Here is a 16,576-nt window from a genome sequence, read left to right on the forward strand (position 1 = left end):
TTTCAGAATAATCTCTGATTTTAAGAAAGGAAGAATATGAAAAGTATGAAAGAAAGTTTAAGAAATGAAAGAAAGTATGAAAAGTTTAAGAAAGGAAGAATATGAAGAATATGAATATGAAAAGAATAAAAGGGACGACGCACACTGCAAATTTTACTTAAAAGTGACTGAGACTTTACAACACATAATTTTTGCTGCTACAGCACAGTTTACCTAGCAGCAAATATCAAACGTACAACTGAAAGACTGAAGACGAATAAAGATACCAACGAGCTATACAAAAGCCAATTATAATGCAACAGACGAAAGATACTTGTAGAAAAGCATAATTGATTTTCTCGTGGATGATAATATTGTTTGAATAGAGCGAAGTGAGTACAGAGAGCAAGAGCAGGTAGCAAGAGCCGTATAGGTACTAGCCGGCCTACAGGCCTTAAATTTTTAGGAACAGGCAGCTCGAGTACTCGTACTTCCGACAAGCCATCCAATTCCATTGCTTCTTATCTTCCTTTTGTTCTTGAATTGTTTTGTGATTTGAAAACGAAGAGTATTATCTTCCTTAACAATTGTAGGAAAAAAGAGAAAAGAACATATTGATTGTATTGATGTTGATAGCAAAAAAAAAGCCTTTTTGTTAATCTGATGGCTGTTTTGATTTTCGCTGCATTAATTGTCAGATGATACTCCCCTTTTAGCATTCTCTAAAAGTTCCAACTTAACAACCGCATCAATTCTTGAGATACTCTCTTTTGACAATGTGAATGCACATGGCTTCTTTAAATTTAGTTAAAATCTTCCCGAAGAAACCTTCTAGAAGCCAAAAGGAGTCTATTATGGATTCCAGGTGCTGTTTTTCGGACGAAGAAGAAGAAGGAAGCTTTTTAAAAATGCTAACAGCTTTAGCGTAAAGAGCAAGGTATTGAGGAAGGGGCAACCGTTAATATACGGAATAATTTCCGTTCGTTTAGAGTTTTAGTGTTGCTCCTTACTTTCAGTTTAATTTTTTTTTAATCAATTGAAAAGGCGTGACCACTACTCAGAAGGCTAGAGGAACAACCTATTCCTACAATCCATAGGTTTGAAAACATTGTAACACACAAATCCTTCAACTGTTGCCTCTTCCTAACATGGATGAAAAGATGTATTAGTAAAAGAACAAGGGACTTCTGAAAGTTAATAAAGACCATAAAAATACTCAATGTTACAAATTATGACTACTTCTAACAAGCAAAGACTTCAGAGAAGAAAAGTCACCCCTGAAACGACCTTGAACTTTATCAGTAGTCATTTCATTGAGGACCTGTTACTTTAACCTTGCAATGACCTTTGAGATATATCGCTAAGCCTTTCAGTTAGGGATAATCATTTTAGCCTTGAATTCAGGATGTGAAAGGTATCATATAGCTCCTAGATAGTTATAAATTACAACTACTTCTGGCGAGCAGAGATTTATAAGAAGAGTGACGAACTTTTCCAAACTATAAAATATAAAAAGTGTAAATAGAAAATCTTATATGTTTGAAACGAGAGTTCTACAGATTTCAAAAAAAGATATCTTTTTCGAAGATTTTTAAGAAGCCTTTACTCCAGTAAAACATAGTTTAGGCATTGGCAGCTGGCAATATAATTGGCAGTAATTGGCAATGCTGAACTTAGAAAATGACTAACTTAACAGCATACTGTATTTGTCACATCTTCAGTTTTTAATTGAAAACAAACATGTCTTGTGTTTTGTGTCAGACATCATTCATTTTTTGTCACATTTTTGTCGTATTTTGGCTGTTCATCAGCTAAGCTGAGATACCTTAAGTGAGTCGCAAACACCATACAATTACTAAGGGTTGACTTAGGAAAAGTAACTTATTGAAATATTTTATTTAGTAATTTATTGAGATATATGATAATTTATATAAAATTTTATCAGTGAGAAACTCTCCTGTCATTTCATGCAGAAAAGGTCATATACTACTTCTTTCTTAAGCAATGATAACGCTTTTTGTCCCATTGATTCTGCTTTGTGCTGAATTCCATCAGTTTTTACGACTTTCTTCTATTTCCTTATTTCTGTTATGAATAGCCTCGAGGAGTAGTATGACCCAACTGACTCTCTACCAATAGGAATATAATTCAGCGAAAAATAATTTCTGGGTCAGTTAGGTTAGCATTCAGGATTAAGTTGAAGGGTGCAGTATGTATGCTGAATGGGAGAAAATCCTCTTATTGCGAGACTATAATTTATTTTTGAAAATTAACCTTTACGTCGAAAACCTTTGCCTTCACACTTCACGTCGCTTAGGCAGCGTAAATATAGTCCGATTTTTAATGAAGAAGACCTATAATTTTGGTATTATCTCGTACAAAATTAAAAAAAGAAACATGGGCAGAAAATCAGCTAAAAGCATACAACGGCTTAAGAGGATGTAACTTTCCTTTCAAGACATAATATTTTTTGTGAACCAATATATTGTTTTGTTTGTAATTTTTACAGATGAGAAGCTTGTAAATTTCAATGAATTAGTTTTCCATATTTATTTTCACGATTCAGCGTGACAACACTGATGAAAATCTGATACTGCCCTAAAAACTTATTCTGAAACAACCAAAAGGTATGAATATACTTAAATTGGATCCAGAGGACCAAAAATACTTTATTTTCATATCCGTGGTATTTCAATGTGGATAAATACTTGATTGGATTCTGTTGTGAATCCAAGTAAAACTGAATAAAAGGTCCTGTTTGTGCATGGGTAAAACTTACTATTTGTCTTTTATTTTTAAGAAAAATATCTGAAGGTCTTTCCTGATAAATTTTCTGAGAAGCCGATTCAGACAATTTTGCTTTTGATAACAGTTATCAAGAGTGGCAGTGTTTGGTCGTTAATAAAAATGTTAAGGCAGGAAAAAAAATACTGAAAGTGTATAGATATTAATAAATATGATGTTTAGCGTTTTTTCTAGCAAGTAAAAAACATAAATGAATAACAAAGAAAAAAACTCACATCTGAAAAACTATTGCTGTTGTTTAGAACAGCTTGAAACAGAATAACTTGTTTAGAAACACTATATTGTCATCGTTTTGAGTTTTGCTTAGAAATTGTATTAAACAGCAGTTCCTATCATTTTTTCCTTTTGTTGTATAGCGTAAATTGTTTCCTTTTTTTATCTTAAGTCATTTTCTTACGTATGTGCCTTTAATCTGTTTTATAGCTTTATTTCATATTAATTCTGAATTGAAAGTCAGTATGGCTTAAGAAACTAATTTAATCCTCGATCGACAAGCTTTCTGTTTTCTGCCTATATTTACCTTACAATTTAGAAGGACAAGTGGCATAAGCCACTAAGGCTCAATTTATTGCCACTTCGCTTCTTATAAACCGTCATTCTCAATAATGTTTTATTTGCCCTCCGTCTCTCACAATTCACGCACTAATCCTTTACTTTCAATTTCTGTTATTGTCTTCCATTTTTATATTACCAAGTTTACTTCTAAGAAATTCCAAGGCAGAAATTGTTAATTCTTTTCTAGTACCGTAATATAATGTTTTATGTTTAATGTTTTATTCGCTCTCCGTCTCTTACAATTCAGGCACTACTCCTTCACTTCCAATTTCTGTACGCACTGTCTTCCATTTCTATGTTGCCAAGTTTACTTCTAAGAAATTCAAAGGCAGTAGTTAATTCTTTTCTAGTACCGTAATATATCACGCAAGGTTAGATCCTTCATGCCCAAAAACACAGGTTCTTGTGGACATGAATGATTTTGAATAAGGCGACAAATCACTAGATTTTACCTGTGATAAAAATTCGAGGCGTGTTTTTTGATTGAGGTCCGTTTTATTGTAGTTATTGCAGACGCATACCATACAGAGTGCATGCCTAGAGTACCAGCATATCTTGCGAACAACAGTGCTCAATTTCAGCTGGGTAGGTAACCTTCATGATGACCTTAAGACTATTAAATCGTCCGCCGCGTGTGAGGTTCACTCAGTGATGCGGTTTTATCAGCAAGGAACCTGCCTGCTACAGAAATTCATCGACAGATTTGCGAAGTATACGGTGATAGTGTTATGAGTGAAAGCAAAGCGGGTACGGCAATTCAAAGATGGCTGTCACAACGTCCATGATGAGGACCACTCCAGACACCCTTCTTTGATTACAGACGATTTGGTGGCTTGAGTTGAAGCAACGATTCGAGAAAACAGGCGCTTTACAAAAACAGATCTATGAGGTGTCGAGATCAGTGCTCTACAAAATTGTTTCTGGACACCAACAGTTTAAGAAACTGTGCACCTGTTGGGTCCTGAAACTCCTAACAGAGGACCACAAAAACAAAAAATTGAGTATGTGACGAAGTTCTTGACTCGTTATCACGAAGAAGATACAACTTCTTAAATTAGATCGCAACTGAAGACGAAGCATGGGTTTCGCATATCCCGCCCGAATCAAAGTAACGAAGCATGGAACGGAGACACACACACTCCTGTGCATTTGATTTTGCACCCAGCGCAATATCATTAAGTCGGTACTTTGACATAGGCATGGTGTTTTTGTTGGTCAACTTCATACAACGAGGAACCACTATCAATGCAGAATCATACAGCCACATCCCTAGAAATCTATGCACAGCGATTCGAAACAAAAGACACGGCACGGTGACAAAGGGAATTGTCCTTCTCCATGACAATGTAAGACCTCACACAGCAGGTCAAACCCGCAATTTGTTGGACAGTTTTGGCAGGGAAGTTTTAGTTTACCCACCCTACAGTCCTGATCTTGCGCCAAGCGATTACCATCTGTTCTTCCACCTTAAATAACACCTCAGTGGCAACCGTTATAGAGATGACAATTGTCTTCATAAAGACGTGAGTGTTTTATAAGAAGGTATTTAAAATTGATTGAGAGGTATGATAAGTGTTTGATCAAACTTGGTGACTATAAAAAAGAAAAAGAAAAAAAAAAAGAGTAAAGTATATACTTTCTGAAAATACATTTATTTTTGAAATATCCTTTCGTTGTGTATTTATGTTCAAACGGACCTTGCTTAAAAAACACGCCTCGTATATATTTTTTTGGATAATTGTGGGATTGAACTGAGATAATATAAGCAACTGATGAATTAAGTGCTGGTTTCTTAGCCCATGTCAAAGATTTTCATAGAAAGACTTAATATCTTAAAACACTGAATAATGGTGTCGTTTTAGCTATGAGAAAACTAAGCATTCGAGTGACTTGGAGAAGTCCTTTGGAGAAGACTTGGAGACACCCAAAATGATCCTCCAATCATGTGTATTTCTTCTAAAATCAAGTCAAAGAATAACAATCCAAAACAACCAAGTAACAATCTGAGTGACAACTTGAAGGTAAATGTACACACCACTCTTGACGTAGTACCAGTTGTGGCTGCTATATATTATATGATACTAGAAAGAAGCGACAGGTCAGGTCCTGAATCCAAAGCTACCTGATATGAGATGGCTTATATTTGAGGAGTTAATAAAGTAGAGCCCATCGTTAGACCACCATCGATTCGCACACCGCATGCATGCAGCCTGTACCGGCATTAATACCGACATAGTCCTTGCTATGGAGAAGTCTTCAAGACAATTCTTTCTGTTTACCCATGAAAACTACTTACAGAAAAATAAGACTTGGTCAAACTGCTCCAGTTTCGATATATCTGTTCAGTGTATTAGCTGAGTCACCAGTCGACTCACTCAAACCGAACTAGAGAGCCCCCTCCCGTCATTCACATCTGGGGGCACCCACATCTGAGACTATCCATGAACTAGTTGTTTGCAGGTTTCACATAAGTGGAGTCAGTAGAAAGGGAGTAAAATGCATGTTTTTCAAAGGCAGCCGCCAAGACGATTGTTGTATTTTCCCCCAGAAATTGTTCTGTAATACGTTCTCTCATGACATGTGTTTCATGAACTGCTGCCTTCATCTGCACCTTAATGTATATAAAAGGATCCGTTTTGAGACAGCATTACGATATACAAAAAATGGGGAGCTAAAATATGCACCTCTGTTGATCCAAGGCCACCAAAGTCAGCTATCTCCAGTCTTACTTATGAACTTGAAATTCAATCCGTCCGTCCCAAAGCAGCTGATGCCTCTCCCTCTCACAAACTACCAACCTCTCCTCGTGAAATCCTGAAGAAAAGTACAAGAACCAGCATTAACCAGTGTCCCCCGACCTGCCCGGTTCAAGCAACAAACATGTTCGGAAGTTCAGAGAGATCAAATATTCTACCACCCTCCAAACCATGCTTTGGAAAAACCATCCAAACTATCAAGCTTCCCAACTTAGAACAGACTCAGTCCGCTGGCAAGTGAATTTGAGAACACTGTGTACAACATTCTGTTCATTCTAATTATTCTAATAACTACTGTCGAATGTCCAGTTACTTGTGACTAAAACGGAAGAAATTAAATTATACTTAAAAAATGAACTTGCTGATATTGATTTTATCTATGTATCGTGGTCCAGGACTGAGGAGTTAGTTGATTCGACAGATATGATATTTATTTCAATCCAAAATGATGCCTAATGACATTACAGTAACAGGTGGTGGTAGTGTTGGGTTTATTTACTGGTCATCAATAATGTTCCCAAACATTTTACTGATTTAAGGCTAAATTCCCAATAATTTGGATCTCGAAAATTCCCAATAATTTGGATTTGGACACAGGTATAGTACTGTTAATTATTTTGTTACAATGTTGGACACCATCATTAAATATTTGGAAAAAGATGGAGAGTATCTTGAGGCATTATTCGCAGACATAGTTGATGCCTTTGATAGTCTTGATCATCATGTAGTAGTGGGAGGAGCTAAAGTTATGGGCTTTTGTCCATTTGTTGTACGTGAGCTTTCTAGCTTCCTTTGTAATTGATCTCGGTATACCAACCTTCTGATCATGAGCCACTCGGATTTTTCGATATTTTCAGCGGTTCGCCACAAGGGAATAAATTAGGCCCCATTTTCATTTCTTATTATTTTGAACTGAATTTTCATAACAATTGGCGAACGTTTTTAATTTACTGCGATTCATCTGCCTCAGCAATGAGGCTAAACCCTCTGATGAAGGAATAGACGGACTTGAGGAGAATTTTTAATGAATTGAAGGCTGAATTACGACAGGTAGAACTGACGGTCAGTGAGACTAAAGGCTATTCTATAACCTTTTCTTTCCTAAAGAATGACAGCCACACTTGCTACAATTCCTAAATTTTGACACAAAAAAAGTTAAATTACTTGGAATACTTTTGGAAGAAGATTTAAGATAAAATTCGCACGTTCACTATCTAACAAAAAAGATGTCTCAGTTTTACATTCTTTTTCCAACATGAAGAGACTTAGTAGGCCGATAGAGGTTTTTAAGTCTGTTTACTTTACTTTAAGTCTGTTAAGCTTAACAAAAAATCCATCAGACGGATTTGAGATGGTACAAAAAAGAGCCATAAGAATTATACTTGAACACAACTACTCAACATACAATCAGAGCTGCTCCTACGGTTGTTGGTGCCTGTGGAAAAATTACTTACAACGCTTCCTCCCGACACAAATATAAACAAAAAAAAACAAATCAAAATAAAAAAATTGATCAAAGTGGGTAAGCCCCAGTCAGGGTACCCAGTGCCACGGCACCCTTGACAGCCTGCACCGGTCACCCCCTCCCCTCTTTTGAACGGTTCTGCATATGATAATGCACTGAAGCAACTCAACTTAAACTTCCTTCACAGTCGTAGATACGAGTAGCGATACCTATTAGGACTAAATTGGTTGAACTTTCCGATTCATTGTGGTTCATTGCCAGACCTTGAGAACTATACTGAATGACCAAACACTAGACTCCGACAAATCAAAAAGAGTTTTTTCTATCTTTATAAAGTCTATTTGAACGTTAGGTTTGGAATATGACCTTTAAAAGGCGTTCTACTAAGTTACAAGAGACACTTACCTTAATTCTTGGCGTGCAGTTTGCAGTTGCTGACGAAGAGTGAAGGAGTTGAGCATTACAGCATCCCATTCATCTTGCAATGATTTCAAAAGAGCCGGGACACTTGTGGCAGATGGCGCTTTTGGCTTAGCGGTAGGTGGCGCTATGACATTAAAAATAAAACAATCAAAAAATACTCTTCTGCAGAAATTAAAATTGCCTGCTTAATGGTTCTTTCAAACTACGTTGTAGAACATTTCACAATGGCATAATTTCAAATTGTATATTATATTATATAGTATTACAAACAAAATGTTGTCACTAATGCAAGGGGTGTGGGTAAACTAGAGCTCTACTTGGAATTCTAACTTACGTGAGTTTATGTTATTTACGGAAAATATCAACATATCATATCGTTTAAAAAACAAGTTTTTTAAGTGCAAGTAAGGAGCGACATTAAAACTTAAAACGAACAGAAATTATTCCATATATGAAAGAGGTTGTCCCCTCCTCAATGCCTCACTCTTTACGCTAAAGTTTTTTATTATTTTAAAAAGTAGAGTTGTGAGAAAGAGTCAATCTTAAGCGTAAAGAGTGAGGCGTTGAGGAGGGGACAGCACCTTTCATATAAGGAATAATTTCTGTTCGTTTTAGTTTTAATGTTGCTCCTTACTTGCACTTAAAAAACTTGTTTTTTTATATTTAATAAATACCAAGTTCCATAAAAAATGTTATTTGACACTTTTAGTAAAGTTCTGAGCCCAAATCTTTAAAATCTACACAAGCCCAACGATTTTAGCCAACCCATATTCTCTGACCTCGTCTAATTCTCCAAATGATTTGATTAATACCCATAATAGAAACTGGGAAACCCTCCCCTGGGGGTCATAATTTCAGGTGGAGGAGGAAGAAGGCCCCTCAAATGTACACTCAGCAGGGCCAACTGCCGTGTTCACGCGTCAGATGAGTTACAAACCTTCTCCCAGTAATGGGTTAAATTGCATGGTGAAGCAGAACGCCATCGTGGGAGGATCCTCTATAGGAGGACAACTGCGGCAGGGCGTAAGATCCAGATTTATGGACAACGGCCTCTGTAAAGGGCTGCCTCGACCCTTTCGGGGTACCTGCAAGACTGGGAAACTTGCGGTCAATTTTTCCCACTTGAGGAGTGGCGCCCCTCAAGGAAATTATAGCCTAGTAAACAACACAGCACTCGTACGGGATTCTGATCATTGGATAATTTTCTGGGCTTGGTTTGTTTTGATGGGCGTTTTCGGGCTGAAAAACCTCTTCCTAGCTAATTTATCTACTATGGGCTGCCTCCCCGTAGTAGCATAATATTTGTAGGCATGAATATATAATGAGTCGGAGGTAATAGGCTTGGGACTGTCTGTGCAGGATTTCGACTCTTGTTGATAGAAGAGCATCGCCAAGTGCTGAAAACCATGTTGTGACCAAGATGGGCCCAGGATTGCACAAAGCCTCCAACTTACTGGAGGTCCCAGGGACTTCTTGCTGTCCGGTTCTAAGCCGGCTTAAGCGCTTCGGTGTAGACTTGAGAAGATATGTTGGTCCCCATCCTGCACTGGTATCCGGGATCACTGCTTTTCTTGAGGCCAAAATAATTTCAAAGATTTAAAGAACATGAAAATTGGAACTTGGAATGTTACGACGTTAAAAAATGACTATCGCATCGACATTTTGACTGACGAATTCAGACGGTTTGAACTGGATTTATTAGGAGTTTCAGAAACTCATATCCCAGGGGTAGGAAGCATGAAATTAGGTGACATAGAATTTGTTTACTCAGGAAGGAAGGATGGGGTACATAGACAGGGAGTAGGGCTCATGATGAATAAGGAAGCTGCTAAGTCTTGTTTAGGCTGGGAAGGTATTAATAATAGAATACTAATTGCTCATTTTATGACTAAAAAGTTTAGGGTATCAGTTATAGTAGTATATGCCCCCATTGAACCAACTGATGGAGATACTAGTGACTCAGATGAATTTTACTTACAGTTACAGGAGCAAATAGACAGGGTACCAAGTAGAAATATGGTGTTTTTGCTAGGAGATTTTAATGCCCAGGTTGGTAGAAATAGGGATAGATGGTATCCTAGCCTAGGTAATTTTGGTGTAGGAAAAGAAAACAGTAATGGCTATAGGCTTTTGCAATTTTGTAGGTATAACAACCTAGTTATAACCAATACGGTGTTTGGTCACAAAATGGCCCATAAGTTGACATGGTATTCACGTGATGGTAAGACAGCAAACCTTATTGATTATGTTATTGTAAACAGAAGACTAGCAGGATCAATACAAGATACTAGGGTGTATAGGAGTGCCGTTATTGATGTTAAAAGTAAAGATCACCATCTAGTAGTGTCTAAGGTTAATTTAAAGCTGAAATTTCGGAAGAGTAACTCCCTCCCGGAAAGTTATGATGTTGGTAGACTTCAGGATGAAAATTTGAGAAAAAAATTCCAGGAACAGTTGAGTATTAAACTTGAGGGTTTAAAATTTGACAATGTGGAAGATGGATGGAATAATTTCAGAAAAACAATTTGTGAAGTTGCTGATGGTGTCCTAGGGAAGAGTGCTAAGACAGCAACTAGGAATATTAGTGAAAAAGCTTTAGGTTTAATAGAGAGTAGAAGGGGTTTGTATAAGAATTATCTGAGCGATAGGTCGTATGAAAACAAAAGGAATGTAAAGAAAGTGGAGAAAGCATTAAAATATGAACTAAGGAGATGTGAAATGGAGGCGATGGATAAAATTGCTGAGGATCTGGAAGATGCGGCTAGACGGCATAATAGTAAAATATTATACTGGCATGTTAATAAATTGAAAGGGAGTAGCCGATCCGGACTAGTCCCAGTTAAAGATAGAAATGGGGTCACAATTAGTGATAAGGAAAAAGTTAAAGAAAGATGGGTGGAACATTTTGAGAATGTGCTAAACCGAGATACAGTTGCAGGAAAAGATATAGATGAAAATGAAAAAGTTTGTGATACCTTGGATGTGAAGGACGATTTGTTTAGTGAGGAAGAATTAGCGACAGTACTAGAAGGATTAAAAAATAATAAGGCCCCAGGTGCTGATAGTATGATTAATGAGTTCCTTAAATATGGTGGCTCTGAGGTTAGGAATAAGCTACTGAAGATTATGAACATGATTTTTGAAAAAGGGGAAGTACCCAATGAGTTTAGGAAAACCTTAATTAAACCACTGTATAAGAAAGGTGACAAGAGTGAATGTCGGAATTATCGAGGCATTAGTCTGGTCTCTGTAGGTAGCAAATTACTGAGTAATATGATACTTTTTAGACTGAGACATGCTGTGGACAGGGTTTTAAGGGAAGAACAGTGCGGTTTTAGAAAGGGTAGAGGATGTGTCGACCATGTTTTCACTCTTAGGTTAATAATTGAGAAGTCCCTTCGTTGTCAAACACCTTTGGTCCTTAGTTTTATCGATTATGAGCAAGCTTTCGATTCTGTTGATAGAACAGCGTTAACAAAGGTCTTATCGTTATATGGTATACCAGAAAAATACATTAAAGTGATTTGCGCTATGTACGAGAATAATACTGCTGCGGTTAAGGTAGGAAATGAGGTTAGCAACTGGTTTTGTATTAAATCAGGAGTTAAGCAGGGTTGTGTTCTATCCCCCTTTATATGGATCATTTTGATGGACTTCGTCTTAAGGAGCACAGGAAAGGCAATTGGAGACCATGGAATCAAATGGGGAGGAAGAACGCTCCTGGACTTAGATTATGCTGATGATTTAAGCATATTAGATGAAAGTGTGAGCAAAATGAATGAATTTTTAGAGGTTTTACGAGTTCAGGGTGCTAAAATAGGCTTGAAAATTAATGTTAAGAAGACTAAGTCACTAAGGTTAGGAATAAGTGAAGATGAACAGGTGACCTTAGGTAACGAAAAGATTGATCAGGTTGGGAGCTTCAGTTACCTTGGTAGTATTATTAGTAAAGATGGTGGGAGCAGTGAAGATGTTAAAAGTAGAATAGCTAAAGCTCAGGGTGTTTTTTCACAGTTAAAAAAAGTTTGGAAGAATAGAAAGATAAGCCTACAAACCAAGATTAGAATATTGGAAGCTACAGTGATGACAGTGGTCAAATATGGCTCTGAAGCATGGACACTCCGAAAAGCAGATGAAAATTTACTAGATGTTTTCCAGAGAAATTGCCTACGGATTGTTCTGGGTACCCGGCTAACTGACCGTATTTCAAACAGTAGGTTGTACGAAAAGTGTGGTTCAATCCCGCTTTCTGGGGCTATAATGAAAGAAAGGTTGAGATGGCTAGGCCACGTTCTACGGATGAAGGATGACAGATTACCGAAGATTGTCCTTTTTGGCCAACCGTCTGGGGCTACACGGAAAGCAGGTCGTTCTTGTCTGGGTTGGGAGGATGTCATAAATAAGGATTTAAAGGAAATGGGAACTTCCTGGGAGGGTGTAAAGAGGGAGGCTTTAAATAGATTAGGTTGGAGGAGGAGCGTGCGTAGCTGTGTTGGCCTCAGGCGGCTTGGTGCTGCAGTGAGTTATTAGTAGTAGTAGTAGTAGTAGTAGTTTATTGCTTGCAAGAATAGCTGGAAATCAAAGCTTTTAATACTAAATATTTTCTGCCTTATTAAATAGTTTCTGCCATATTATGGATGTCTTAGAAACCATAAAAAACAGCAGTGCGAAAACAAGCAGATTGTAAGCCCAGCTTAATAATGAAGAAAAACTAACAATAGAAAATGTGTTTATTCTATTTGGTTACTTGAATCTGGAAATGAATCTTTGGAGATTTTAATTGCCCTTTGCTCTACTCTAAAGTACTTGCCATACAGCAAAACACACTGTAAATTAATCCCCAAACAAAAGCCGTTACAACCGCAACGGTTTGTGCATGATTTATAACGCTTATTGCGCCCCTATGCTTTTGTTTTTATCAGGCATGGCCCATTTGTTTTGTAAGAAAGATCGCCATACTCTAAGTGCGGCTTATTTCAGATATTACAAATTCCTTCTCTGGCTTCCTAGATGGCACCGAAACAGAAAAATAATTGCTCGATTTGGTTTAATAGATGTGCCTTCTCAGATTCGGTTTTCCAGAGATGATTTACGTAAAAAGACTATCAACTTTATTCACGTTTACGACCCTCTGCAGCCTTTTTTCCATATTGATACTGGTTGATTAGTCTATGCTGTCTTTTGTTAGTTTGAATTTTTTTTTCTCTCGCTATTTATCGTTTTTGTTTTTGTTTATTTATAATATTCCGTACTTTGTGTTTTTTATACTTTTAAGGGTAATAAAGTTCATTCATTCATTTCAGCAATTAGAATAGCTCATGGCGTTTCTCAGTTTTGAAAATCATCGCGTGAATTGACTAAGGTTTCAGCCATTTGTTAATTAAATTTAGTATTACCGTGCTGCCAGATGATTCCCAAAAGATCCCTGCAGGGGTTTTCAGGGTGGCAACCCCCCAGAAAAACATAAGGTACAAAGTCATTTTATATTATCTGTATATAATTGCAAATTATAGGCAGAGCAATAGTGCTGACTAAGTAAAAAGTGAAGTGGTTTCAACGTGTTATTATTATCATTATTTTTTACCAGGTTCCATCGTATGAAATGAGTTTTGTGGAAACCTCGGAGTCGGTCCATTTGATTGGAAAATGAAAGTTGTAGCGTTCTTTAAAAGAGTTAAAAGCGATTGTAGGGCAACCAGCCTCCCTCCCAAGCCCCTTTTTGCCACCCTCCTCGCAAAGACATCTTATTAAAATCTTGTGATGTCCATTTTGCTACGAATAGTTCAAAGGTCCAATAACTCTGCCTACTAGGGTAGCATGACCCCTCAGAACCCTTGGGGCAAGGGGTGTAAATTATGCAATCTGCCCATTGTTTAGGTATAGGCTTTGTTACAGGGAAAGGGATGGAGGCATGTTTGATGAACGTGAAACTCTCCAAAAACCGTAAGGGCATTAAAATGAAACTTTCAGGGAGAGTTGAGGAGAATGTTGAACTAGATCAAAACACATTATATGCATGCAGGTTGTCTAACGGGCGCAGGAGCAATATCACAGAAACGGCTTGGGGTACCAGTATATCAACTACGACAGTAACCGCGACTGCTTGCGGCTGCGACTGCTTAAGACTGCGACTACTTGCAACTGTGACTGAAATTACCTACTATTGTGACTGCGACTAATTTTGACTGGTGTTACTTGTAATTGCAATTATAACTGCAATACTTCTGACTGCGACTACTTACGCCAATCACTGCGAATACTTGTGACTGAAACTTCGACTACTTGCGATTGAGACTACTTGCGGCTGTGACAGAGACGATAAGTGCATTTACTTGCTATTGTGACTGCAACTGATACTACTTGCGACTACAACTAATTGCGACAACGACTATTACTACTACTTACTACGACTACAGCAACTGCAAAAACAACTACTACTACTACTACAGCTACTGAACTGAATACAAAGATTTTAAGTGTATCCAGGCTGTCAAAATGGCATAAATGCAATATCTTGGTAATAGAATACGGTATTAAGTTGAAACTTTCAGAGAAAGTTGAGGAGGGTATCGAAGTAAATGAAAAGAAAATATATATACATCCAGGTTTTTAAAAGGGCATATCTGCAGACGTCTTATGAATGGCTAAAGGTATTAAGACTTTTAGGGCATGTTGAGGGGGAAGTTGACCTAAATGAACAGATACAATGTGTATTCAAGGTTGCTCAAAAGGGTTTACCTGTGATATCTCAGAAACACGAAGGAGAATCGAATTACAACTTTAAGAACATATTGAGGGGAATTGTCGATTGATATTTGTCCAGAGTCATGGCTGTAATATAAAGGTGGTCACAGAATAGCTTCAGCTGCATAGAAGCTAAAGATTTTGCAGATTTTCAACCCGTTTATTTGATTAATTCCACATATCCCATCCCAAGTCTTATCCATTCAAAGTTCTAAAGTCCAACTATTATCAAAATATACTGTAAAAGTTGGTCCAATATATAAATAGCAAACCAGAATCTTGATTCTTAAGTAGATTAAATAAAAAAAAACTAGTTTTTTTAACTGGAAGTAAGGAGCGACATTTAAACTTAAAAAGAAAAGAAATTACTCCGTATATGAAATGGATTGTCCCCTCCGCAATCCCTCACTCTTTACGCTAAAGCTTTTGATTGTTTTAAAAAGTAGAATTGTGGCAAAGAGTCAAACTTTAGCGTAAAGAGCGGGGGATTGCGGAGGATTTTCGTTAAGATTCTATTACTTTTAGGGGGTGTTATCCCCTATTTTCCAAAATAAAGCAAATTTTCTCAGGCTCGTAACTTTTGAAGACAAAGGACTAAATTTGATGAAACTTATATATTTAGAATCAGCATGAAAATTTGATTCTTTTGATGTATCTTTTAGCATCAGAATTCCGTTTTTTAGAGTTTCGTTTACTATTGAGCCGGGTCGCCCCTTACTACAGTTCGTTACCACGAACCGTTTGAAAAACTGAAAAAAAAATCCACAAATATTTCTTCTATTAACCAATATAAAAAAATGGTTGAATTAAAAATATTTTGAATCTGGGTTAGGCTAAGTTTCATTTTAAAGACTAGAAAAATGGATCAAGACCTTTTCACTCACCTTTAGAACAATTAAATCAAACAGATGTAAAAAAAAAATTTAAACGTAACTTTTTCCACAAAAGACGTTTTTTTGAAAAAAGTAAAGAAATACATTAAGCCTAAGACGAGCGGAAATGAAGTCAAATAGTAACGGTGAAACCCAAACAAACAGAACTTACAATAAATAAGCAAGTCAACCGTAGAAACTATCACAAACATGAGTAGGGCTAACGCCCACTTTGCCTTGCAAAGACCAGAGCTTCACTTGCACTTTGCTCCCTTTCAATCTTACCACATATTTCCAAACTGTTACCACAAGACTCCTACACGGGGATGCTAAGGTGGACAATACTCCCCCCCCCCTCTTCGACAACATTTCTAGACTACTATTAAGCAAAAGGTATTTTAAATTACTGTAGTTGGAATGGGTGGTGGCATTTTTCAATTATTAAAAATGACTTGTCGAACAATCAAGGTTTTACTCGTTTAGTAAGAAAGTGTAGAATCCCCAAAACAGTTGTCATACAATTGCCATCCACTTTATAGTCTTCGAAATAAAACTTAGCCTAGCCCAGGTTCAAAATTTGAGCCCTGTATTTACATAACTAATCTGTATACATCAGATTCTACTTCAGACTGATTTAACTAGCATTAAAAAGCCAAGTCCAGATGCATCTAAAACTAGCATTATGACACTTAAAACGCCAATTTGACAGGAATAATATCCTGGTAAAAACTACGATGCCAACTATTTAATGTTGCTAGTACAGTAGTATGACCTCACTGAGAGTTTGGTAATAATCAATTCGGAACTGATAGCTGGGTGAACCTATTTTATAAATACTTCTTCGATAGAATCTTCTGAAGAAGGTAATCAACACAACCAAGGTTAAAATAAGTCACTTTCCTTGTCTCAACTCTGATAGGTATCCTATTGGGAATTCCTCCAGAAAGAGGGCAAAACGAATACTTTTGAATTTCCAA

The 16,576-nt window shown here is 37.0% G+C and overlaps 1 protein-coding gene across 1 annotated transcript in view; it reads right to left on the reverse strand.

The window, feature by feature from the left end:
- Window positions 1–16,576, reverse strand: part of LOC136041607 (pre-mRNA-processing factor 19-like) — an 83,777-nt gene that overhangs the window by 42,305 nt on the left and 24,896 nt on the right. The window contains exon 3 of the mRNA XM_065726316.1: window positions 7,966–8,107. Coding sequence (XP_065582388.1) covers window positions 7,966–8,107 — 142 coding nt within the window. The remainder of the gene's footprint in view (window positions 1–7,965; window positions 8,108–16,576) is intronic.

Source organism: Artemia franciscana, unplaced genomic scaffold (genome assembly GCF_032884065.1).
Source record: "Artemia franciscana unplaced genomic scaffold, ASM3288406v1 PGA_scaffold_30, whole genome shotgun sequence".
NCBI classification, from domain to species: Eukaryota; Metazoa; Arthropoda; class Branchiopoda; order Anostraca; family Artemiidae; genus Artemia; species Artemia franciscana.